Source organism: Salvia splendens, chromosome 22, assembly GCF_004379255.2.
Source record: "Salvia splendens isolate huo1 chromosome 22, SspV2, whole genome shotgun sequence".
NCBI lineage: Eukaryota > Viridiplantae > Streptophyta > Magnoliopsida > Lamiales > Lamiaceae > Salvia > Salvia splendens.
The window spans coordinates 6,431,837-6,458,038 of record NC_056053.1 but is presented as its reverse complement, the minus strand read 5'-3'; the positions used below and the strand labels follow the sequence as shown (position 1 = coordinate 6,458,038).

General features: G+C 39.2%; 3 protein-coding genes across 7 annotated transcripts; all 3 read left to right on the top strand.

Annotated features, from left to right (window-relative positions):
* The first annotated feature begins 802 nt into the window (after positions 1-802).
* LOC121787227 (shaggy-related protein kinase eta-like) lies at positions 803-6,317 on the top strand. The gene is made up of 12 exons (XM_042185903.1): positions 803-1,168; positions 1,746-1,838; positions 2,144-2,203; positions 2,296-2,568; positions 2,653-2,727; positions 2,809-2,865; positions 2,996-3,136; positions 3,238-3,288; positions 3,363-3,458; positions 5,261-5,344; positions 5,493-5,594; positions 5,738-6,317. The coding sequence occupies exons 1-12, from the start codon at positions 1,154-1,156 to the stop codon at positions 5,837-5,839; spliced, it is 1,149 nt and encodes a 382-aa protein (XP_042041837.1). The 5' UTR covers positions 803-1,153; the 3' UTR covers positions 5,840-6,317.
* A 6,818-nt stretch (positions 6,318-13,135) lies between these two features.
* Positions 13,136-16,604, top strand: LOC121787432 (probable LRR receptor-like serine/threonine-protein kinase At5g45780). 2 transcript variants are annotated; one of them, XM_042186139.1, is made up of 10 exons: positions 13,136-13,491; positions 13,557-13,693; positions 13,779-13,850; positions 14,055-14,198; positions 14,280-14,351; positions 14,443-14,502; positions 14,750-14,820; positions 15,071-15,223; positions 15,327-15,665; positions 15,752-16,604. In XM_042186139.1, the coding sequence occupies exons 2-10, from the start codon at positions 13,593-13,595 to the stop codon at positions 16,468-16,470; spliced, it is 1,731 nt and encodes a 576-aa protein (XP_042042073.1). In that variant the 5' UTR covers positions 13,136-13,491; positions 13,557-13,592; the 3' UTR covers positions 16,471-16,604. The 2 variants fall into 2 exon arrangements, with proteins under 2 accessions (XP_042042073.1, XP_042042072.1); XM_042186138.1 differs by having other exon boundaries at positions 13,137-13,491; positions 13,557-13,689.
* Positions 16,605-18,402: 1,798 nt separating this feature from the next.
* Positions 18,403-21,506, top strand: LOC121786177. 4 transcript variants are annotated; one of them, XM_042184745.1, is made up of 8 exons: positions 18,403-18,532; positions 18,771-18,835; positions 19,110-19,230; positions 19,897-20,235; positions 20,328-20,374; positions 20,518-20,580; positions 20,703-20,835; positions 21,223-21,506. In XM_042184745.1, the coding sequence occupies exons 3-8, from the start codon at positions 19,119-19,121 to the stop codon at positions 21,237-21,239; spliced, it is 711 nt and encodes a 236-aa protein (XP_042040679.1). In that variant the 5' UTR covers positions 18,403-18,532; positions 18,771-18,835; positions 19,110-19,118; the 3' UTR covers positions 21,240-21,506. The 4 variants fall into 4 exon arrangements, with proteins under 4 accessions (XP_042040679.1, XP_042040680.1, XP_042040677.1 ...); XM_042184746.1 differs by having other exon boundaries at positions 18,771-18,839; XM_042184743.1 differs by lacking the exon at positions 18,771-18,835 and having other exon boundaries at positions 18,409-18,532.
* The last annotated feature ends 4,696 nt before the right edge of the window (positions 21,507-26,202 follow it).

Sequence of the window (26,202 nt, the reverse complement as noted above, 5' to 3'; positions counted from 1 at the left end):
AACTGATTAAATTTTTTTTATCACGAAATTTAAGAAAATGATACTCCATTCGTTCCGCTTAAGATGACATTTTCCTTTTTAGTTTGTCCCAATAAAGATGACACGTTTTCCTTTTTAGTTTGTCCCAGCAAATATGACGCATCCCCTTTTTTGGAAACTTTATCTCACCCAACCACTTTTTTTCGCTCTCATTAAAATATTCATCTTTCTTTCTCTATCTATTTTAATACTTATATCCACTTTTTCTCTCTCCAATTAAACACTTTAACCAATAACTCCTAAAATCTCGTGTCGGTCAATAAATGTGTCATTTTAGTCAGGACGGATGGAACATTTATTAAGTTAAGTCAGAGCATAAATTAGGAGAGAGGATAAAATATGAAAGATAAAAGAGAATAAGATATGGGAAAGAACAAAGTAAGGAACATTAATGTTTTGCTTTTACCTAAAAATGAAATCAATCCGTTGTAAAATAACAAGCAGAAAAGAAAAATCAATCAATCAACCGTTTTTGCAAACATAGGTCTTAACAGTAATTGATTGATTCCGATTCCGATTCCGATTCTAAACCGTAACCGACATTTAACCGTGAATCTAGATCGAACATGACACCATTACTTGAAACACATTCTACTCCAGCAGAGCTATGGGCTAAAAATTAATGCTCCACAACGTGCAAGGCCCAAGTCGTTAAATTTGCAAAAGCGATTAATAATTAGTCAACGGATTTAATTAGTGATCTAAATGTGGCAAAGCATCGTAAATAAAGTAGGAAACGAAGTGCTTCTCCGCCCAACTAAGAAAAAGAAAAAGAAAAAGAAAAAGAAGAAAAGAAAAGAGGAGAGAAAAGGAAAGAGAGAGAGGAGTCAGAGAGCTGCATTCACATGGGATGCTGTTTGGTTTGTGGGACCCAGCCACCCCACCACCACCACCGCCATCTCCTCTAACCACGCCTCTCTCCTCTTTTCTTCCTCTCTCTCTCTCTCTATCTCTAATTCGCTTCTTCTTCTTTTCCTTTTCTCTGCCGACAATCATCACCTCTCAATCATCGACGCCAAAATGTTGCGCAGATCGCAGACTTGAAAGTCTCCTTTTACGCTCACCTTTTTTTTGAGGCTTTCGCTTTTGATTTGCTTGCGCGAATTCTACCGTTATGGCCGACGATAATGTAATTTTGATTTGGTGCTTTCGATTTCGCTTTTCGATTGTGCTCATATCGTTAGTTGATTCCTAATACCGCAACATTATAGATCTTGTTTTTCCCATCGTCGCGATTCCGGATATTGCAGATCTGCATTTTATTTATTCGGTTTATTTTTTTCTCAACCAGTGAAATTGTGGCCTTGAATTTAACTGATTTTCATAGTTTTGGTGCTTGAGGTTATTGTTTCTTGTAATCGTTGTGCAGGAGCTGTAGTTTCTGTCTTGTGTCTATGATTTGCCTAGGTTTTCAATTTTAAGACGAGTTACGACACTTTTAGAAAGTTTCTATGGCCTTGGAGAGTAGATCGATGCTTAAGTTCCAATGTTTCTTGCTAATTGGAAATTCATTCTGGCTAATTTTGTGAGTGGGGCGTCAATTATGGATTTCATATTTTTATTGATCTATGCCCTTGGTCCGTCCTTGCTCAGCTAGAGTGTGTATTCTTGCAAAATGTGCATATCTGTAGAAACTGCATTCATAGCTGATCTTTAATAGCTGTGGAGTAAAGTGGTTTCTTATTCGAGCATTTATCAATATACAGGAGATGTCTGCTCCTGTGATGGATGGGAATGGTACAGTCACTGGTCACATAATTTCGACCACCATTGGGGGAAAGAATGGGGAACCTAAGCAGGTAAGCCTATTGACTCAGCTTAATTTTGCTTCAGTTGGGATGATTTGGGCATTTGGGATGTATGAAGCTTGTTGGGTTTGACTAAGACTGTAACGAACAATCTTGAGCTTTTAAGTCTAGCTCTTGAAATTAAGCCTATCTTCAGCGGCCTTTGAGTATTCAATAGAAGTTTGAGAGGAACTGGCGGAGACAAGGGTGCAGAGTTTAAAATTGGTTCTTACACCTCATTATCTCTGCAAGGAGAAAATATCTAGGAAGAAGGAAACATTGGTTAATATCTAATTTCATTTTTTTCTACTATGCAGACAGTTAGTTACATGGCAGAGCGAGTTGTAGGGACTGGTTCATTTGGAACTGTATTTCAGGTATTTACATATCTATAGGCTATTAGTGCAAGTTTCCTATGTCTTGTTGTCAGTTCTCCAGAAACTTATTTTATATATCTTACTTGACATAGGCAAAATGCATTGAAACTGGAGAGACTGTGGCTATAAAAAAAGTATTGCAAGACAGAAGATATAAAAATCGTGAACTGCAGCTAATGCGAACTATGGATCACCCGAACGTTGTTTCCTTGAAGCATTGTTTCTTCTCAACTACAAGCCAAAATGAGCTGTTTCTCAATTTAGTGATGGAGTATGTTCCAGAAAGTATGTTTCGTGTTCTTAAGCATTACAGTGATGCAAACCAGAAAATGCCTCTCATATACGTGAAACTCTATACTTACCAAGTAAGTAACTCCGTCTGAAGTGCTTTCAAGTTTCAACTTAATGTTTCTTTGTTTTCAATATGATAATTAGGATATATTCTGCAGATTTTCAGAGGGTTGGCTTACATGCATTCTGTTGCTGGTGTCTGCCACAGAGACTTGAAGCCCCAAAATGTTTTGGTAGGGATAAATAGATTCAACACTTTCAAATAGAATAAAATGAATGGTATAATATTGATATTGCTCTCTGTATCGTTGTAGGTTGATCCTGCCACTCATCAGGTCAAGATTTGTGATTTTGGAAGTGCCAAAGTACTGGTAAGTGATTTGGAAATAAAATGAGGATGATAGCTTCTTAGTTTCTACATTGATTTTTTTACTGAAGTTATTTGCTACTCAATTGTTTCGTTTTTGTACTTATGATTGCTTTACTTTGATTTTTAAATAGGTGAGAGGTGAAGCAAACATATCATACATCTGTTCTCGATTTTATCGGGCCCCTGAACTCATTTTTGGTGCAACTGAATACACTACTTCCATTGATATCTGGTCAGCTGGCTGTGTCCTGGCTGAGCTGCTTCTGGGTCAAGTGAGTAATCTTGCTATCCATACAAGTAGATGATTGAAACCCTCACTGGTGGTTATTAGCATGGTCATCTGACTTAATAATACATATTTTGCAATCTGTAGCCTTTGTTTCCTGGTGAAAATGCTGTTGGTCAGCTTGTGGAAGTCATTAAGGTATAATTCAGTCATTGTTTCGGAGGGGACGTTACGCATTAACTTGTCTCTAAATTATATCGTATCTCTTTTAGATACTTGGAACTCCAACACGAGAGGAAATCCGTTGTATGAATCCAAACTACAACGATTTTAGATTTCCCCAAATTAAAGCACACCCTTGGCACAAGGTATAATTTCCATATTTCAAATTTTGTTATTTGTCTTGTTCATGATGATGTATGAGGAAAAATACTGAAATACTGGCCTTATCGTACCGAAAAAATATCGAAAATACCGAACTTTTGGTATACCGTGATTTTCGGTACGGTATAATACCTTACCGAATCTTTCAGTAAGGTAACGGTATGAGTTTTCATATACCGCGGTATACCGCTTCATACCGAAGTTCGGTATGTACCGTAAATTAAGGTATGTACCGTAAAATATAAATTTAATACTATAAAATATATTTTATATATTTTTAAAATTATAAAATTTATTGTGATAATAAATATAATTATGAATAAAATATATGTGATATATATATTTTTTAAAATAAAATATAAATAATATTCTAAAAACTCAAATTATCTATTTTCATTGATGTTGAAGGTAAGGTATACCGAACTTTGGTACGGTATACCAAAAATGAGGTACTGCATCGGTATGGAAATTGGTCATACCGAAAATAAGGTATACCGAAAATTTTGGTAAAGTATAGGCATGATTTGTTCGCATATTGAATTTACAGTAAGGTATACGGTATGGTGGTTTCGGTAAGGTATACCGTACCTACCCACCCCTAGTATGAACTCTTATAGTGCTTTTTACTCACTGATAGTTGGTAAACTATAATTGGCTTACCTGAATTGGGGAAGGTTGAAAAGTATGGGAAGGGGGTAGCATTGGATTAAATACCAATGTTATCAAATAGCGGATATGGCGGCGCCATGGTGCTATGGCGTTACGCCATAGCACCATGTCGCTGCCATAGCACCGCCATATCCGACTTTTGACAACATTGCGTGTGTATTGTATTTAGGAATGGGGCATTATGCAAGAAACATGGAGGTTAGAGTTGTATTTTATACTTTTTTAATTGTTTAATGTGTTTTAGATGTTATATTTTAATTATTTTCTAATTTCTGAATTATATATAAATATATAAGTATTATTTTATTTATTTAATTATTGACCGCCATACTAATACGCCATATCCCTGTGGCGGTTTTTAGGCGAACCGCCATAAGCTGCCATACGAGATTGATAACATTGTTAAATACACATGCTTAAGTTGCTTTATAGTTCCTCTTATAATCAGCATGCTGAGCTTCAAGGGTGGTGAAGTCAAATCTTTTGACAATTTTTTGCGTATTTACTTATCTTTGTGCTCAAACGATGATGGAATGGTCATTGATATCTTTACCTCACTGGTGTATTTTTCTTAGTAGTGAGCTTATTTAGCAAGTTTGCAATATAAACTGCTAAGTTTGTCTAATAATGTGTTGCTTTGGATTGTCATAACGGAAAATCTTGCTGAATCCAAGTGGATCTGCGTTGTGCAACGATGTTATACAACATGGTACAGATAGAGTAATGCCTAGCTATGTCCCTATAACATCTGGTTTCTTCGCGAGAATTAGACCCCTTACTGCAATCCAAATTACAGATCCCCTTAATTAAGCTTAAATGTGCATAATCATGCACATTAGTTAAGCACATTGTAGAGTAATTTTGAAAATGATATATAAAATAAAGGGAAAACAATTGACAAACAATCTAAGCCATGCAGGCAGTATTCTTGTCCTTGCGTATTGTGGAATAGTGCAGATGCTGATGTATAGTGTATGTGTTACCTTTTAGCTTATGTTCTGTATTTTGTTCTAGACTTCTAGTTTTAAAAGTGTCCTTCTGAGGGCCGTGATGCAAACATTGCATAATTCTCATATATTTTGTTTATTGACTTGCTACATTCCCATGCCAACTTCAGGTGTTTCAAAAAAGGATGCCTCCTGAAGCAATAGATCTTACTTCCAGGTTGCTGCAATACTCTCCAAATCTTCGTTGCACTGCGGTGAGTTTCTTCTCTGTTTTATGCTATGTTGAAGTAAATATTATCTGATTCTTGTGGTTTCATATTTTATGTAATTTGTTGCCTACATGTATTCCAAATGTATATACCATTGTATACACGTCCTTTAAAATGATGCTTCTTCTTGTAGCTTGAAGCATGTGCCCACCCTTTCTTTGATGAGCTACGGGAACCTAATGCTCGGTTACCAAATGGCCGCCCATTGCTGCCTCTCTTCAACTTTAAACAGGAGGTGTGTGAATATTACATCATCTTGCATTTACAGTAAAGAATCGATTCAAGCTATGTCTTTTAAGTGCTATAAATTCTTGATTAGTCCTAGTTATCGTATTAAACTTACTTTACTTACTTTCCTTTCTTCTTCCCTGTGTATAGTTATCTGGTGCATCTCCAGATCTCATCAACAAACTGATACCAGACCACGTGAAAAGACAAATTGGCCTACAGTTCTTCGCATCCTATGAGGGAATGACGTAAAATAGATTATACCTGCAAGTAAAACGGTAGTTAATGGGTCGAAGAACTCTTAAAATGGTTCGATAACACCTCTAACTGGGAGGAGTTAGCTGAACAAACGGCATCTGTTTAGCTACGAGGGCAGAACAGAGGGGGGGAGGCAATCCCACTGCAGGCTGATCTGGATTGTGTCTTCCATCAATGCTGTTTTTCCCCCTTTTTTCCTACAAAGTTGTCTCCGGGCAGCAGCGTACGTGGAAGAGGGGAGATCCTTTTTGTGTATATGTTTGGTTACCCGCAAGAAAGCGATGCGTAACAGGCAAAAGATATGATGAGTGTATGAATAGATGTTGTCCTATACGGGACAAGCCTGAACAAAAATGGTGGGTTCGATTTATTTTCCTATTTTGTCTTTTGCTTCTCTCTGTTTCTTGTTGTTACAGTTGCCCCTGTGAAAGAAGATATGTTATTTATGCCAAGTTTTTTCTATTCCTACTTATTTTTCCCTTGTTTTCATCTATGTTTCCACAAGTATTTACTTATACTCTCCACCTCTATCCCGTGTCTCAACTGAATTAAGACGACCCGTTTAAAAATTCCTCTCCCTCCATCACAAGATAAGTGAGACGCCTCTTTTGGAACGGAGGGAGTATATTTTTTCTGTTTTGTTATAAGTTATTTTCTTTTGTTGAATGTCCTGCTATAAATAATTCTTTTCACTCATTCAATACAATTTTTTTAATATTCGGCTCAAAAGTTTTATCTCAACTTAGTTTTATTGGATAGTGTGATGCATTTTGCCTTTCTTAATTTATTCTTTCTTAACTCTTTTATTTTCTTTCTTCACTCTTATTTTTCTCTCTCATACTTTCTTCGTCCCATAATGATTGTCATTCTTTTCCATTTCGGTCCGTCTTACAATCATTGTCACACTTTATTTTTACCATAAATGATAACTAGATCTCATATTCCACTAACTTATTTTCACATACATTTTATTATAAGGCTAGACGATGCGTCGTCCGCGCCATACGCTTAGTCTGCGGACGATACACATGTTTTTGTTTTTTTTTAAATTCAAAAATTTTGTTATATATATACCTCAGCTTCACTTTTCATTTGTAACTTTTCGATTAACTTTTAAACTCTCAAATTACGCTATAAAATGGATTTCGGTGGATAACCGTAATAACCATGTGTTGGCTTCCCCCTTCAGAGTGAAGGGAATTGCGCGCAAACGGTAGTCCTCCTCCGTCGCATCATTTGGCCTCTTTTGGATGCTGCACAATTTACTGAATTCACTTAGAAACTCGTACGGGCACTCACTTCTTCGCCTAGAAAATGTCGGTAAGATGCCGAGCACATTCGTCTTGATCTCAATGGACCTCTGACGTGGGTTCGTCACTATGGCCTATGCTGGCTCTCCATCTAAATGGGTAGTTAGTGACCCTATCTCTGGATCTAGGTCTACTATGTGTGCCATGACTACTTCCTCTGCTTCCCCTGTTTCTGACTCTGTCTCTGACTCTAGTGGTGACTCCGGATCTTCACGTCCTGACGACGCCCAAGATTCGTCGCTAGTAAATCCACTCGGAAACGGATCTCCCGTGGTGAACCCTGATCTGGTGGTTACTGTGGAGGCGGTGTCCTTGTCCTGCCAAATGAATTGACCTTGTTCCCACCCAGACGAGTTACTCCAGTGGGTAGACCGTGAACCTCTGCTCATAAACTACAAAAAAAAGGAAAGAAAATAAATCAAAATTGTATACGCCAAAGACTAAATATTAACACAAACTACGCCATCCATCCCCGGCAACAGCGCCATTTGAAGAAAGGATTGCGGTTAGTGCGTTGTTTAATGTGTCAAGATGCTAGGCCGAGATGCCAAGTCCTATGAATCCACTAGATCACTTGGTCTAGGAACTCAAGAGAACACGGAATGCTCTGTCGTTGGGCACACTACACTCCCCTTCAAAGATCTCTCAACCCGAATACTATGGATTAGTATAGAGAAGCAGGGGTCGATCCCACGAAGATGGACACGTAAGAAAGCATTTAGAAACTATAGACAAGGGCGGCTGCTGCCACGCAAACTGGGTTGAGGTTTAACTACGACTAGACCAAGGCAAGAGATGTAAATACTAGACCTAGGAAACTGTAAACATGCTGAGATCAAACATCATCAAGGCTACGGGATATTAAACCTACTTCCTAGACCGTGTAAATGGCTACCTAATAAAAGCAGACAGAAAGCATGTAACAGTGGGGACCATAATTCCAGAATTAGCAAGTACGGCAGAAAAGCTGCAACAACAAACTAAAACTTTAACTAACTACGACATGCCCTTTTTAACTTAATCCGAAACGAAGGTGAAGAAAACAGAGAACGTACCTAGATTCGAATAAAATGTAAAAGTTGGGTCGTCGGAAGCTTGCAACAAACCGGAAATAACAATGATCTACATACACTAGACGGAATGAAATGAAAACACGAAGGCTAGGCATAAATTCTAATCAACTCTGCTCAGATTCACGTCGGATGCTTAATCCACTCCGGATCCAAGCGATCCGAACCAAATGACAACCTCAATCAACTCCATAACTTCCGATCTAACAGATCTACTCCGATCAACTCCGAATTCAAATGATTCCACTCAACTCAGCTACAACACCAAATTTAAAACTCCAATTCAACAACCAACAACTCTGATCGACCCGATCCAGCCAATGCTCTGCCCAGATTCCGTGAACAATTGCGAAACGCATCCAATACAAGTAAACTAACTCAAACTCCAGAAAATCACAGAAGCGAAATTAGAAATCAACATCAACGACATGACAGAAAATTAAACTTGCATTAAACACAGAAATATGCGGTGAAAAAACAGAAAGCCGAGCTCCGAACAGCGAAGCTCGGTGAAATCCACAAAATGCGAGAAAATAAAATGGAACTTGTTTCTTCGCCCTCGACAGGACGGTGTTACAACCCAACTGAAATGTTAGAAAGCGAAAAGTGAACCCAACACGCGAACCACCCCAATTTCCCTCTAAAGAGCCCAAGTGTATAGAAGAAAATGAGCTACGAGCCTCAGACTGTTAGTGAGGTCTTCACCGAGAAGATCCCTCCAGAATGCTTGTTTCCTTCTTTATATAGGCACAGACTTAATCTTCTAGAACCTTCTATTCTACCCTTCGGCTCTGAGACTTCCTCCGTCTTGCAATTTTCCTCCATAATGCTCACTTCTTCGCCAGTTTCCTCGGACATGTGATTGTCCTCTTCTTTTCCTGGACCTGGCGGAATTCTTCTGCACATCTGGCTTAAAACGTGTGTTAGACCCAGTAAATCCGCGAATTTATCCCCTAGACCTATGCATGAAATTGGCCTTATCAAATATCAATTTCTTAAATCCAGCGAAATGGAAAAACATTAGAGCATCCACAATGGCGGTGAGCGGACCGGCAAGCCGATTCCCGGCGCTGGTCGGTCCGCTCGCCGAACCATTGCAGCCGGCCAGCGCCAAATCGGTGAGAAAATCGGTGAGCGCACGCCGATTCCCGAGCGCTGCCCGATGCACTCGCCGATAGGCTAGCCGCCATTGCAGGCTCCTGAACGGCGAGCGATTTGCACTATATATACGCGATTTGCACGTCATTTTCATTCGCACAACTTGTTTTAACGAGTTTTCTCTCAATCTTAATTTCTGCACAAGATTAACAACGCGAAATGAGTAGCGCGGGTGGTGGTAGTGGTGGGGATGCTGAGGAGTACGAACGGTGAATGAACGAAACGTTGGTGGCCTATACGGACCGTGAGATAAACTGGCTGTTACAGAGGGCCTTACAGCCGGCGGTACCTCGACCTCGACCCGTTGTCCACCACCGAGCAGTGATTGAACGGGATCACGTAGCTGCACATCAGCGGCTATATGAAGACTACTTCGTACCGGAGCCGCGGTTTAATGCCAACCTTTTCAGGCGGCGTTTTAGGATGAGTAGGGCCATGTTTATGCGTATTGTTGACGCTTTGGAGTGTCGATATATGTGTTTCCGCTTCAGGCACGATGCGGCTGGCAGACCCGGCCACACACCTATTCAAAAGTGCACTACGACAATCAGGCAGTTGTCCTACGGAGGCGCGTCAGACATGTGGGACGAGTACCTCCACATCGGTGAGACGACTGCCCTTGAATGTATGAAGTATTTCTGTCAGGGCGTGGTTGAAATATTCCGTGATCAGTACCTTCGAAGCCATACCCCCGAAGACTGTCAGGAGCTAATGCAGATGCACGGGGAGAAGCATGGGTTCCTGGGTATGTTAGGCAGCATAGATTGTATGCATTGGGAGTGGAAGGCCTACTTTGCAGAACGGCAGGAGTCGGCGCGCAAGGACGTGGAGCGCACATTTGGTGTGCTCCAGTCTCGATGGGCGGCAATTAGGGGTCCAACGCGTTTGTGGCATGTCGACTGCATTGCTGATATAATGTACGCCTGTATTATCATGCACAACATGATTGTCGAAGATGAAGGTGTACAACTGACTAGTTGGGCCAACGACGATAATGAAGTCGGTCCAAGCCACGACGTGGCCGCCCCCAACGTACGAAGTGGGGTACCTCACGATGAAGTCGGTCGCCTCCAAGCACATGCCGACATGCGCCAAGTGGAAGCTCATATTCGACTCCAAAAGGATTTAATTGAAGAGTCGTGGGTGCGGAGGACTGCATGGCGTTAGTTTTTTTTAATTATGTAATATTTTTTTAATGTACCTTTTTTTTATTTAAATAAAATTATTGCATTTTCCCTTATCTGTGTCGTAAGTTGAATTCCGTATTTTGTATGATTGTTATTTTTATAATTTTGTTTATTATGGCTAGCCATAGGCTATTGCTTGTCCAGTTGCTTGTTCTAATGAAGTGGCAGGAAGAGTTTTTAGTGCTGATGATGTGACCGGAAAAATTTGTGGCTAGTATGGCTGAGCTATTGCCATCGTGGATGCTCTTATGCGAAGAAGATAGTAAAATTAGTCGGAGCATGTGAGGGGAATCTGTGTTCCGACGTCGTTTCTTGAGCAAATCGAGTGGTCAACAAACAGAGACAGCTGCACCATTATTACGCCAGCAAAGAGAAGCAACAAATCAGATCGGACGGCTGGAAAGGATGGATGCAGATTGAGTGGAGGTGTTGACTAGCCAGGCTACACACTTCCCAAATCTCAAGGGTACGTACAATGACTTTCTTCTCATCCTATTTCATTTTTAATTCCTCTCTCACTCTATTTTCTGTCATTTTTTTTGAAAATATGAATTTTCATTTTCGTGTTTGAGCGACTCGAGAATTTTGCCGCCATTAACGCTGTAGGCTTACGTGTAAAACGATTGTTTTTTGTTCTCTCAACCAATGGGATCCAAGGCTTCTTCAATTGTATCCTATTCAATTATATTCTCTCCGGTCCATAATAATAGAGTTATTTTATTATTTTAGTATGTTCTATAATAATAGAGTCATTTTCCTTTTTATTAAAAGTCAATACATTTTTCCACACCTACTTTACTATCTCTTATTTTTTTCTCTCTTTATCTCTCTACCTTTTTTATTTTCCACTTTATTCTCCTTTTACTTAACTCACCTAACACAATTTTTCTTAATCTCCGTCCCGAAAAGAAACGTTTCAATTACTATGGAACGGAGGGAGTAAGTATTTGCTGCTATTACTATATGAAAGGATTTCTTCCATCTAGGATTTTACATGACGAAATCTAATTTAACTTAATTAGAATTATTAAAATTGCTGATTATACATTATTTAATTAGACTTGGATATGAAAAAAAAACTATACTATCATCCAATAAAATTAAAAATAATTATTCGTGCGACACATAAAATATGGCGAAACAATAAAGTTGATCATATCCATTGTAACACATGTCAAAATCGTCCACTAAGCTGTCTGGCATATTAGGAAACAAACAGAAAGAGAGTGTAGGTAGAAGTGAATATGGACAATGACAAAGGAAACTTCAAGAAAGATTGAGAGATGAAGAATCGATTAAAATTTAGGGAGATCAAACAAAATAATCATACAAGCCTACTCAAATCATACAAGCCAGCGTCAACACCATCAATTATCCGTCTCTTAATCATCCCTTAAATTACTATTCATGAGCTCCATTGTACTTTTTTACTTTATCTCTTAACTAAGGGCCGGAACCTGCAACTCTCCGTCCCTTAAATTACTATTCATTCAATTTCATTTTTTTATTTTTATTTCCAACCAAATTCAATTAAAAAAAACACACTTCATTAAAAATAAAATAAAATTACAACATAAAATAAAAATACAACTTTAAAAAAAAACACATAATTAAAATCCTAAAAAAATAAAAATGACATAATTTAAAATACTATAGAAAATAAAAAAACTACTCTGTCGGCGAATCATCCCCCGAAGGCGGTGGAGGTGCACTGAAGCCGGAAAATAATAATAAAAAGGAAAAAACGGTAAAATTACCGTTTTTTTCATTTTTCATTTTTTTTTATTTAATGTGAATTTTAAAAAATGATTTATTGCGTCAGCGTAACGATGCCCACTCGCGGGCCGGCGAGTGAGTGTCATGCATGGCGCTGAAGCGCGCCACGTCGCCTCGGCGCATGGCGAAACGTCTCGCCATTCGTCACGGCGGGACGGAACGGGCTGGGGACGAGACGGGGCGCTGCAACGCGTCACGCGGCCGTCCCGTCCTTTAGTGACCGAATATGGGCCACCCGCTTGACGCGTTGCGGGTGGCCTAATCGAGTACTACTTGAGTACCTGAAACCCGAAAATCTCTCACTTGTAATGTGCAGCCATACTATTATTAACGATATATCAATCATTTTTTTCTTATTTCTTTATTATTTTATTAATTTCCAATTAAAATTTGTGTCATGTTCCTAAAATCCTCAATTTTTAAGGGCGTGAGGGAGTAAAATAAATGAAAATTCGTCAACTAAACTAAAATAAACCATACTTGGATCCCTGAACCTCTGTTTATGTGATGACATGCCGTTGATAATCAAATTTGTAGGCCAATTGAGTGATATTATTATTGAGTATAATGATGATTTCATGTTACTCAAATTGGGATAGACTCAAGATTGGAACTTGTAGCAAAACACCACACAATGTCCATAGATGCTTGTTTTATAAATCATTAAATTGTAATACACCGACAATGTAAATCATAAGGCAAATGACATACAGAAATTACAAAACATTAATTAATTGATTTATATGCCTTGAGAAATGTATTAGTAGTACTGACTTAGAAAATCAAAGACAAACTGTAGGTGAAAAAAGACAAAATTAGTTGGTTTAAAAGTTTTGAAAATTTCTAACTCTGATTATGTATATCTGAAACAATTGGATGCATGTGTTGTTATTTGCTAGAGACCTGCAAAAAGGGGAAATGGGAAGAAAGATTTTGTGGTTTAGTTTCAGCCTCGTGATTGAGTCTGACAATATTTTATTGTCAGAGATATAAGAAGCCAAGAAAAGAAAACCATTTTGAGGTTCCCCATTTCTTTCCTAGAGAGAAAATGAGAGAAATAAGGCTAGCTTTGGTGCTGATTTTTTCCTGGGCTATTAGTGTTGCCTCTTCCAGCCTCCTTTCACCTAAAGGTGTCAACTTTGAAGGTGGGCTTTGCACCATTTGTGTGTGTGTGAAAAGTGGGAATAGAATAATGTGGATTTTCTTGCAGTTGCTGCCTTGATGGGAATGAAGAGAGAGATGAGAGATGAGAATCATGTTCTTGATGGATGGGATATCAACTCTGTGGATCCTTGCACTTGGTACATGGTTGGCTGCTCTCCAGAAAGCTTTGTCATTTCTTTGTGGGTATTTTTCACACTTTGAGATTTTTTCATGTGTGTGTCTGTGTTTTTTTATTTTTTTACTCATTCTTGTTTTATTTGTTGGTAAGAGAAATGCCTAGTATGGGATTATCTGGAACTCTTTCACCAAGTATTGGCAACTTAACTCATCTTCGCACAATGTAAGTTCTTAATTTCAACTGATTTTATTTGATTCATTTCATATTTTCTGATTGAATGTTGCTTTAGTATTAGTATAATTAGTAGTATAATAACTCATCCATATTTTAGTTGGCTTAGTTCTTTGCCTATTGAATCATTGATAGATGTAGCTATGTTTTCTCCTATTGAATCACTTTCCATAAATTAAGCATGTCTATAAACAGGTTGTTACAGAATAATCAGATATCGGGGAACATTCCCTCCGAGATTGGGAAACTTTCGGAGTTACAAACTCTTGATCTCTCTGGTAATAAGTTCGATGGTGGGATTCCGGGCTCTGTGGGCCGTCTGTCTCGACTGAGTTACTTGTAAGGATGTTTTGCAATAATGCATTCGATAGCATGTTTGGATTTGCTTATCCTTGGTCACTGAGTTCGATGAATTTGCAGGAAACTTAGCAAGAACAAGTTATCGGGACAAATCCCTCAAGATGTAGCTAGCCTAACGGGTCTTTCTGTCTTGTATGTTTTCTTACCACAGCCATAGAAGGATTTGTGATTGTGAGAATGGAAAATTTGTGCTGATAAAACGGTGTTACAATTTCTTTTACAGGGACTTATCGTTTAATAACTTGAGCGGCCACGTCCCTAAGATTCTTGCTAAAGACTACAGGTGAAGTGTGTTTTCGTGTGATCTTTCTTTCCTTCCACATTACGAACTATCTTTCGTGCTATCACGAAAGCAAGGAAAGTACATGAGAATTGATTGCCTAGTTTTCCCTGCCTAAGTGATTTGAACTCATTTTTCGGATACAATTACATGAGAAAAGAGGGGTTTTGTTTGCGTGTGTTGGCCTAGTGGTAGAGTGGTTCGTCTCTATGATCTTGATTTGGTCTCTCACGAGAATGCTTTGGTGCAGTGTCGCAGGAAACGTCTTTCTATGCTCTTCAAACTCACAAATTTGTATGGCTGCTCCAAAACCACTCAATGGTATCGTTTATGCATTCTTATCATACGAGATGGATCATTTCAGAACTGTCTTAAAATGAGAACTCTCAATTGGCTTTACAAAACATATCAGTTGCTCCAATTGTGCCACCAACTGATATGGTTTGTCTTTTCAACTGATAGTTCTCGAAGTTCTTATTTTAAGATAGTTCTCAACTGAATCAGTCTCTCTTATCATATTATACTCTTAACTTTATCTTGGTTTGTGTTCTCATATATCTTTTTCTTTCAGAAACAGCTTCGTATCCAAAGATTATCGGCCACCATCGTCATCATCTAGCCGTTGCTGTCGTTATCGGAGTCAGCTGCGCATTTCTCATTTCTATCTTACTCCTTGTATGCTGGGTGCACTTGTATAGGTCTCGCGTCCTCTACAAATCATACGGTACCTCTTTATGGCCCTCGTATCTCTTTCTTCCTCGTACGCAACCACCATACTTAAAAAACGACGAAAACATAACCATCTTGATGATCATCTGGATGTGCAGTGCAGCAAGACTACGAGTTCAACATCGGGCACCAAAAACGTTTCTCGCTACGCGAGCTGCAAACAGCAACAAACAACTTCAGCCCCAAGAACATACTCGGGCAAGGAGGGTTCGGAGTGGTTTTCAGAGGCGTTCTTCCGAACAAAACAGTGGTAGCAGTGAAGAGACTCAAAGACCCGAGCTTCACCGGGGAAGTGCAGTTTCAGACAGAAGTCGAGATGATAGGACTAGCGCTGCACAGGAACCTTCTCCGTTTGTACGGCTTCTGCATGACCGCCGAGGATAAACTACTCGTCTATCCCTATATGCCTAACGGCAGCGTTGCAGATCGTCTCCGAGGTTCGTCACACCACTGCATTTCACGGTCTTCGCATTTTTATCCGTGGTGTACGGTCTTAACTTGTGTGTGCGCATCGAATCGACAGATCCCGCGCAGGAAAACCCGTCTCTCGATTGGGGCAAGCGAATGCGCGTTGCTCTCGGAGCTTCTCGCGGCCTCCTATACCTACACGAGCAGTGCAATCCGAAAATCATCCACAGGGACGTCAAGGCTGCAAACATCTTGCTGGATGAGAGTTTCGAGGCCGTTGTCGGAGATTTCGGCCTGGCCAAGCTTTTAGACCCTCGGGACTCGCACGTGACCACAGCGGTCCGTGGCACTGTGGGGCATATCGCGCCAGAGTATCTCTCAACAGGGCAGTCGTCGGACAAGACTGATGTGTTCGGTTTTGGGATACTGCTGCTGGAGCTGGTCACGGGGCAGAAGCCGTTGGACACTGCCAATGCGTCCAACGGGCAGGTGCAGCGAGGGATGATCCTCGACTGGGTTAGAACTTTGCACGCAGAGAAGAGACTCGAGGAGCTTGTAGATAGGAATCTGAAGGGGTGCTTTGATCCGGACGAGCTAGAGAAGGCCGTGGAGCTAGCCCTGCAGTGTACTCAGTCGCATCCGGATGTCCGGCCTAAAATGTCGCACGTGTCGATGATCTTGGAAGGGATAAACGGGCAGCTGGAGCAGCCGGCGGCGCAGGGTGGCGTGGACCTATGTCAAGGTCGAACGTTTAGTTTCTCGTTGAATTTTAACGAAACCTGTGAAGAGTCGTCGTTCGTAATTGAGGCCATTGAGCTTTCAGGTCCTAGGTAAGGTCAGTTGTTAGGGAGAGTCTTGGGTGAGACTGTGTATGTTTGGTCAAAATCGACATCCAAATTGATATTCAGTTGAATATCACTTTGGATTTGAATCTTGATTCTTCTCAATGGTTAGATGGTTTGGCATCATTTTTTGTGGTATGGTTGTTGGCTTTATCTATACATAAGAGAATCGGCATCGGGTGGGGGGGGTAATGGGCCGGACCATGAAAAAGGGGTCCGGCCCGACCTGGCCAGAGCATTGCGGAGGAGGCGGGATGTCTGGCGTGCCCTTTAAATTTAAATTCATTTATCCATAAAAAAACAGAGAGAGAAAAAAGACTTTTCCATTTAAGCCTGTCCTATAAAAGTAGTCTATTTTTATTTTGGATATTTTTTTCCGAAAGTTTCTATTTCTATGGATGGATTGAGTATATAGAAATATAAGTACACAATTCACTTCTAATTTCATTTCAAATAATTCATCATTTAAATTTAAATAGTAATTTTAGAAAAATGAATTATGTAATTTCAATATTTAATTAATATAATTTCTTGATGATAATTAAAAAAATCAAATTAAAAAGATAAATTGTGTGATTTGGAATTTGATTTGAGATATGAGATTATTGGATTTGTGATTTGATGCTAAAATTTGAGGGGATAATGAGGTGATAGAGTTTTATCCGGATTTGGGGTATGGGCCTAGGGGAGATTCTTGCATTTGTGAGGCTATAAGCATTGTTTAAAGATCAAACAAAAACGATAAATAATCGTCAAAGAAATGAGTAAAGATCTCACCTTTCAGTTTCAGTTGATTATATTGTACCCCTTATCCATCACCATTTGGTAGCTATGTTACAGCTAGATAATGAGTTATAACCGGATTTTATCATAAATATTATTCCCTTCATCCGTGAAATGCAGTCTACATTTGAATCAGTATGAGTTTTAAGAAATGTGAAGAAAAGTGAGTGAAAAAGGTCAGCGGAATTTGGTGTCTACATTTATATATTAATTTATTAATAGAATGTGAGTGTAATGAGATGAACTTCATATTTCAATAACTCATTCTACTCATATTCATGTAGGATTCATTTTCCACTATTTTTTTAAATCCACTTTATGTTACAAGTCTTAAAATATGTGTCGAGTCAAATGCTATAGGGGATGGATGGAGTACTATGAAATTTCATACTCCCTCTATCCTATAGAATTATAGGTTCTTTTCATTTCGGTATGTTCCATAAAAATAGTTCATGTCTGTTTTATACACTAATATAATTCAATAATTTTTTCTTTCAACTTTCTTATATTTTATTAATTATTCATTAAAATTCATACTATTCTAGATATCTTTATTTTTATGGGACGGAAAAAGTATTTTCAAGATAGAATTCATGCAATGGGCTGAAAGTTAAATTGTGGTTCAGGCTGATACGTTTTTCGTCATATTAATTTCTTCCTAGCAAATATGGGTAAAATGTCCAAAATTGATCTGACCAAACCATTTTGAATTAATGGATAATTCCATTTATATTTTACTCGGACTTTGTAAATTTACTTGGTTCGGCCAATCCGAGAACCCAAACCCAACCAAAATTTCAATTGTTTTTATCATTGAAGTTAGCTTGATTTGGTTTGGTTCGATCGATTGGTCGATTCAGTTTAAAATCTATTCAGAATTTCTCGATTTTTTCCAGGTATCAGGTAACGAGTATTTGGTTATCCGATACCCGATCGGGTAGATCCGAATGTTCCATTTTTTTTTTTAATTTTATAAATTGTTAGTTTATTTTAATTTAAAAAAATTAAATTGCAGATATAATGTGACTATGAGTAAAATTAGGATTATCTAGAAGTAATTCAAATTCAAATTGGGACTGGAGGCCCGAATCGGACATCTATATTTTGGGAATTTCGGGTTCGTTACCCAAATTTTGTGTGTCAGATACCGGATTTGTCAGCCCGTATATTTTGAAATCTAAATTCTCTTTGAATTTTCCCTCGTCTCTCTCTCTCTCTCTCTCTCTCATTTTTTCTTCCACTCAAATGCATAATTCAGTAGCTCGAATTAGGTATCTTTTCCCCCAATTTCGCCCTAATTTTTTCGATTCAACAAGTTTTTCACTTCGAATTAAGCTGCTATTTGTTTTGTTGTTGACCTCTGTATTTCCCCTCTCTATTTCTTGTGTGTTTTAGAAACCCTTTGTTACATACTACCATCGTTTTCTCCCACATCTGGCATCCTCATTTTTCCAATTCATCAATTTCACCAGTAAATTATTAATTTTTTATTTGTTCTTCAAATCTCAGAAATGCTGCTTTTATAATTTGTGTAGATTTAGAGAATTTCGCGATGAATTACTGTGATTTTTGAGGTTGGTGAGTAATGATTTAACAATGGGAAAAGTTCTCCCCTTTCTGATATTTTGTTTTTCTTATTGTATGAAAGCTATATGTAATTTGAATCTTGCCTTTGGATTGGAACATCATTTCTTATCACAGATTAAATTTCTCCTGATTTATATACTTTTCTGTAATCACAAAAATTGCACTGCAGATTTGATGATTGAATTTGTTGTATTCTAGATTATTCAATTCAGTACACATTGCTAATTTTTGGTTGCTAATTTTCTTTAATTTTACTTTCAGATAGGTAAAATGGGAACAAAAAGAGGTAGACTGAGAAAGAAGCCGGTTGTAGAGGAACAAAATTGCAGCAATGAAGGTGCTCCACCAGAAGAGAAAGACGAAGCATTTGACAACTACGAGGGTATGCTCTTCACCTCTGCAATATGTGATATGTTTTACTTATCCGTGAGCTTTCCAACTTAATCATTGCATCGCTAAATATGGAAAATAGTCTGAAGAGTAGAGTGAGAAATCAACATATCTGTCGAATGCACGGTCACCAGCTACCACAATAGGATGTTGGACATTGCCTTGAACCATAAATTCAACTTAAGCTGACTGCTGAACTTTGGATAGGCTCGGCATTAACAAAACGTTATGTGACTTATTGGCCTTGGCCATCCCTTTTTGCAGTTCATCCGTGCTTTTTAAAGAAGCGACATAGAATTTTGTCTTCAACTTTTGTGATCCTAAATGTTTTTAGTTTTTTAATCATGTTAACTCATAAATTGTTCATTTGTTTTTCTCTTGAAACTCGTTATCCTTGGTGTCATAATGTATTCCAGTCGAGGGGTATAATATATATATTTTGAACTACTTGTGTAAAGGAAATATATCTGTTCGAGTCTAACTCATGCAAATTCAGATTATAAGTTTGGCAAAATTATGATATGATCCTTTTCTTTTGAGTTGTACTTGTAACTAGCAAACATCAGAAACGGCCTTTGGGCTATACTTTTCTCGTTTGAAGTATGTAATTGTCATCAATTTTTTGTATTAGTATTTATTTGCATAATTTCTTCATCAGTTGAACGTCAATGTGCTGCAATCAGAGCTCTCCGGGATGTTGAAATCGAACGATTTAGCACTATGTTGCAGTTACTTCGTTCGTATTTCAGTGAAGACCAGTTGCAGGTTCCTGTATTGCAGTTTTTCAGTGAAAAACTTCCGAACCTATCCCTTGAACCGACTGGAAAGGATGGCCAGTATGAAGTGAAATCGAAAGGGAAAGCTGTGGATGCAACTCTGGAAAATGGTGACGAAAGAACATTACATGCTGCTCTTCTCCGTCGGCTGTCATTAGCTTACCCTGATTTCTCCGCGGGGATTCCTTCTTTAGGCGGCTTCGAATTTTCAAATCAATCTGGTATTGAGGAATCTTCTCGTCTAAGTAGACGATCTGATCTTCCTACTTTTCTCTCCATGTAAAGCTGATGATGTTTTCTCATTATGTCGCAGTGAAAACAAGCATTTTTGGTGCTGATAAACTACAGATCAGGAGTCTTGTATGTCCTTTCCATTAATGGTTTCTCAATAAATTATCCATCACTATTTATCTTTGTTTTATCAATTGCCTGTGGAAATATACTTGCTTTTTGATGATAATATTTCGATTCTCATCTCTGATACCCTCAATTCAAATGATCAGGTTTTCGATGACCCATCCGATTCACAAATGTTAGAGCTGAAAGATGAGCTGCGGACTCCAAATGTATGTAAATGTTTGTGATTTGACATAATATCATCTTCAAAGACGTGATTACGTATAAGTAGTGTTTTGGCATCTCAGATTTCTGCATCCTATTTAAGTTCTCATTAATAATGCAACTCCAGGTTAGTAACCATAGATTGTCAGTTGGGGTAACACCTAAAAGCAAGAGGCTTCCAAAGTGTGGCGAGATGCTTCTATCCGTACGCGGCTCACCCCTCGGTGTCTTCAAGGAAGATAACATGGAAACTATACAAGGTATGAATTTCTTCATGATGAAACTCAAATTTTGGTTGTGAGGTCTCTCAACAGATTAGGAATAGTTTGGTGGGTTTTAATCCATGCAAAACTAGATTTAAATACACAAACGCAGAACAAAATCATACGAAGGGCATTTTTAGGTCATTGTTAGTTCATTTTAATAAAGGATGACCTAAAATGATCTAAAAATGAAATTAACCCTAGATTTGTAAAATGACCTAAAACTGATTAATAATTACCTTCCGTGTTTTTGGTTAATTGACCATTAGATCATCTAATCATTGGGCCAAGATTTGGGCTGCATTTCTAGATTTAGATGCATTCTTGCTTAGATCATCTCCCATAGTTTAGTTATTTTCATCTTTTCTATCTATCATCTTACAGAGAGCGAAGATGGTTGAATTGCGGGAGCCAAGGCGAGCATTTTGGAGCGAGGTAAGCACTAGATGTAAATTTATTGAACTTTGTAGCTCGAGTCATCCCTCTTGGTTCATTTTCTTGATGCGTTTGTCTAAACACGGACTTGTAGTAGTCGTAGAAATTTGTCGTTCATGTCGTGTTTCGTCTAAAAAACGGAACAAGGTTTGTGTGCCGTTGGTATCACTACTATGTGTGTGATAGTGATTGATACAAATGGAATGGGATAGAGAATAGATGGTTGAGAATCAGTGTTTGTTGTTTCTGTCTCTCATTCTATTGGGACGTGTTTATCTTAGTGTCTTTGCTTTTGTGGCGTCGTAGACAAGGCATGTGTTCATGTTATTTGTTGAAGGAGAGAGAGAAGACACAAGTGGTTGAGAGTTGATTGCTTAACGAGTAATTGAATCATTCAATACACAAAAATACAGAAAACACAAGTCTGTGTTAGTGTATGGGTTTGATTTTGATTGATATTTGGGATAACTATATAGGCACACTTCTCTATACCATAATTACTATAACATCCTTATGCTTACATACATTATATCCATTCCACAAACAAGAAATTAAATTAAACTTGAACATAATTTGTGAATCCTTGATTTTTTTTTAAAATTTGTGGAGGATTGTCATGGACATGATTTGTTGCATGTTATTTAAAAAAATTTGTGTTAAGTGAGTTAAGTAAGAGAAAATAAATTAAGAAACGAAAAAAGTAGAGATGAAGAGAGAATAAAGGAAGAGAGAGAGTAAGTAGGATAGAAGAAATGTGTTGATTTTTTCTAAAAATAACGTATTAAATATTGTGATTGGTTGGATGTATTTCTCTATTTAGCCTAATCATTTATAGCTAACAAAATATTTCTTCCATTTTTAAAAATTTTCTTATCACATTATAGATTGACACTAGTTTTAATAAGTGTGATATAGGAGTAATGTCTCATTGTAAATGCGTTGTGATTATTAAATTATATATTTTTGATTTTTTAGGAAATTATTAAATTATATTTTTTACGAATTTTAATGTTGTAAGTTTATTTTATTTAATGAAGTGTGTTTTTATTAATTGAATTTGGTTAGAAATAAAAATAAAAAATGAAATTGAATGAATAGTAATTTAAGGGACGGTTAAGGGACGGAGGGTTGCAGGTTCCGTCCCTTAGTTAGAGCATCCACAACCGTGCTCTTGCCAGCGAGCACGGTTGTGGGCCCGGCGCCACTATTCCTGCCTACTCTCTGGCAAGAGTACAACACCCACAGCTGTGCTCTTCCGCAAGGACGAGCACAATTCAATTTAAAATTCAATTAAACAAAAACATTTCCATAATATTAAAATTCATTAAAAAACCATAATAAATATTACATCATAAATAAAATAAAAAAAGACATAATTAAAATCCTAAAAATTAAAAATTACATAATTAAAATACTAAAATTTTAAAATTACATAATTAAACTCCTAATAAAAAATTACATAATTATACTCCTAAAAATTTAAAATTACATAATTATTGGCTAATATTACCCGTGGAAGACTACTGATCCGGCGGCACTAACCCAATTGTTTTTGGAGACACAATATCATGGCCTCGTGCGTTTGAGGTTGCGTGGGGGTCATAGTTGACCTATCAGCCATATTGAGTTGGCCGAAGAGCATCCACAGCGAGTTGTTCGGGGGTGGAGGTGGTGCATAGGGAGCGGGTTTGGCGCGACGGCGGTTGGCGGCCGCCTTCTTCCTTCCTTGGAGTCGGCGTTGGGAACCGCTCGGTCTGGCGTCGGGGCTATCCAAGTTAGCTCCGGCGAGTAGGCTAGCCGCTTCTTCGGAGCCGGCGTCGGATAGGGATACCGACCTTGACCGTTTGGAGGAGCCGCTAGAGGAGGATGTTACGCCTCCCATATACTTTGGGTGCGTCCGCGTATCCTGCCAAACGTTGAGGTACTTGAACGACTTGCAGTTCATATATTGGTAGGTGCTCAACGCGGCAGTGATGATGTCGACCTCGCTCCGGCCGCTCCCGATATTCCGCTGTTCTTGGAGGAAATAGCCATTGAACTTGCGCACCATACTCTCGTTGCGCTCGATCGTTCCCGGCGGCCGGTTTTCATTGTACCGGCGAGCGACGCGCCACCAAAAGTGCTCGCCGGATTGGTTCGTGCCAACCACCGCATCTTCGGAGATTTCCAAGTACGCCTTGAACAATTTATCCATCTCCGCCGGAGTGTACGGTGTGCGGACACCGCGAGTAGGAGGAGTCGGAGTTTGGGAGGGGGCGGTCGGCCTAGGCTCCGGTGTCCACCCGTATCGCCCTTCGGAGGCACCTTGATCGTCGATTGGGTATGGCGGGTAGCCACCCGAAACGCCCGAACTTTGGGCTTGAGGAGGGGCCGAATATTCCGTTTCCGGACTAGGAAACGGTTGTGAACCGAACCATTCGGGGTTCCAACCTGAGAGGGCGGGTGGTCATCGCCTTGGCCGGACATTGTTATGTTGTAGGGTGAAGAATGATTGAGAATGAATATGAGAATGAAGATGAGAATGGATATGAGAGAATGGATATGAGAGAATGAATATGAGAGGGCGGGTGGTCATCGCCTTGAACGGACGCTACCCGCCAACGCTGCGCTCGCGCCGCTGGCACGACGCTGCTCGATATCGAGCAGCGCCGTGCCAGCGACCAGCTGACGTGGCGCGCTGGGATTCGTCAACGGCATAGCCGTTGTGTTTAATTTTTTTTTTAATTAAAAAATCGGTTTTTAATTAAAAAACCCGATAAAAAATAATTTTTTTATTTCACTTCCCAAAAAAAATATATCCGTTTATAACCGTTTTTTTCCACTTTTTATTTTTTTACCCCAAAAATACACACTTTCATCTATAAATACCTCCAATTTCACTCCCAAAAATGCACATCAAACTACACAATTCTCATCTGCATTCTCTCATATCCATTTTCATCTTCATTCTCTCATACCCTACAACATCACTTATGTCCGGCCAAGACGATAACCCTACGGGCTCCCACGGTTGGAACCCCGAATGGTTCAGTTCACAACCGTTTCCTAGTCCGGAAACGGACTATTCGGCCCTTCTCTCACCCAAGATTCGGGCGTTTCGGGTGGCTACCGGCCATACCCGGTCGACGAGCAAGGTGCCTCCGATGGGCGATACGGGTGGACACCGGAGCCTAGGCCTCCCGTCCCTTCCCAAACTCCGACTCCTCCATCTCACGCCGGTGTCCGCACACCGTACTCACCGGCGGAGATGGATAGATTGTTCAAGGCGTACTTGGAAATCTCCGAAGATGCGGTGGTTGGCACGAACCAATCCGGCAATCACTTTTGGTGGCGCGTCTCTCGGCGGTACAATGCAAACCGGCCGCCGGGAACGATCGAGCGCAACGAGAGTATGGTGTGCAACTGCATTGGCCGAGCCAACGACGAAATTGGCAAGTTCAATGGCTATTTCCTCCAGGAGTCGCGGAATGCCGGGAGCGGCGGGAGCGAGGTCGACATCATCACTGCGGCGCTGAGCACCTACCAATCCATGAACGGTAAGTCGTTCAAGTACCTAAATGTTTAGCAGGAAACGAGGACGTACCCGAAGTATCTGGGAGGCGTAACATCCTCCTCTAACGGCTCCTCCAAACGGTCACGGTCGGCATCCCTATCCGACGCCGGCGAAGAAGTGGCTAGCCAACTCGCCGAAGCTAACTTGGGTAGCCCCGACGCCGACCGCAAGGAAGGAAGAAGACGGCGGCCGAACGCCGTCGCGCCGCGACTCCATCTGCCCCCGCCCCCTAACCCTATGTTCCACCTCCACCCCCGAACAACTCGTTGTGGGCCCTTTTGGCCCAACTCAATATGGCCGATAGGTCAACTATGACCCCCACGCAACTTCAAACGCACGAGGACATGATATTGGGTCTCAAAAAATAATTGGGGTTGGTGCCGCCGGATGCGTAGTCTTCCTCGGGTAATATTAGTCAATAATCATGTAATTTTTAATTTTTATGAGTTTAATTATGTAATTTTTAGTTTTTTAATTATGTAATTTTTAATTTTTATGATTTTAATTATGTAATTTTTAATTTTTAGGATTTTAATTATGTCTTTTTTATTTTATTTGTAAATTGTAATATTTATTGTGGTTTTTAATGAATTTTAGTATTATGGAAATGTTTTTGTGTAATTAAATTTTAAATTAATTGTGCTCGTCCTTGCGGAAGATCACAGCTGTGGGTGTTGTGCTCTTGCCAGAGAGCAGGCAGAAAAAGTGTGGTCGGGCCCACAACCGTGCCGCTGGCAAGAGCACGGTTGTGGATGCTCTAAGTAGTTCACAATCTCCACTGTTATACGGAGGGATGTAATCAAATGCAAATGCTAAATACTACTTCTTGTGTCTCATAAAAATATGTGCACTTTTCATTTTCACATGTCCCATAAAATATATGCATTTTATTTTTAGAAAGTTATATCAATTAAATAATGTAGGTCCCACTATCCACTAACTCTATTTTAACTACTCCCTCCGTCCCCAAAGAATATGCACTTTGGGGTAGGCACGAGTTTTAATGTAAAATTGGTAAAGTAAGAGAGAGGTAGATAGAAAAAGTAAATAAAGTATTGTTGGTGGAGAATGAGTCCCACCTCATTAGAGAGAAAAAACTTTCCAAAATTAGAAAGTGCATATTCTTGTGGGACGGATTAAAAAGGAAATACTGCATATTTTTGAGGGATGGAGGAAGTACTATTTTTCTAATCTCTCTTACTTTACCATACCATTCTCTCATTCTCTCTTACTTTACTAATTTTATCTTAATTCTCATGTCATACCAAATGGCCATATTTTTATGGGACGGATGAAGTATATAAACTCCAAATTATGATTTGGACCGTTTGACAAATGACAAAATAACATCAACTTAAAATGTTAATACAATGTCA

Bases quoted from the DNA above. Each gene is read 5' to 3' on its own strand.
- LOC121787227 (XM_042185903.1), top strand. The intron at 3,289-3,362 runs GTATAATTCAGT...TATCTCTTTTAG, and splicing joins AGCTTGTGGAAGTCATTAAG to ATACTTGGAACTCCAACACG. The intron at 5,345-5,492 runs GTGAGTTTCTTC...TTCTTCTTGTAG, and splicing joins CAAATCTTCGTTGCACTGCG to CTTGAAGCATGTGCCCACCC.
- LOC121787432 (XM_042186138.1), top strand. From the start codon at position 13,395: ATGAGAGAAATAAGGCTAGCTTTGGTGCTGATTTTTTCCTGGGCTATT. The intron at 13,492-13,556 runs GTGGGCTTTGCA...ATTTTCTTGCAG, and splicing joins TAAAGGTGTCAACTTTGAAG to TTGCTGCCTTGATGGGAATG. The intron at 15,224-15,326 runs GTACCTCTTTAT...CTGGATGTGCAG, and splicing joins CGTCCTCTACAAATCATACG to TGCAGCAAGACTACGAGTTC.
- LOC121786177 (XM_042184745.1), top strand. From the start codon at position 19,119: ATGGGAACAAAAAGAGGTAGACTGAGAAAGAAGCCGGTTGTAGAGGAA. The intron at 20,375-20,517 runs GTATGTCCTTTC...TCAAATGATCAG, and splicing joins AACTACAGATCAGGAGTCTT to GTTTTCGATGACCCATCCGA. The intron at 20,581-20,702 runs GTATGTAAATGT...ATGCAACTCCAG, and splicing joins ATGAGCTGCGGACTCCAAAT to GTTAGTAACCATAGATTGTC.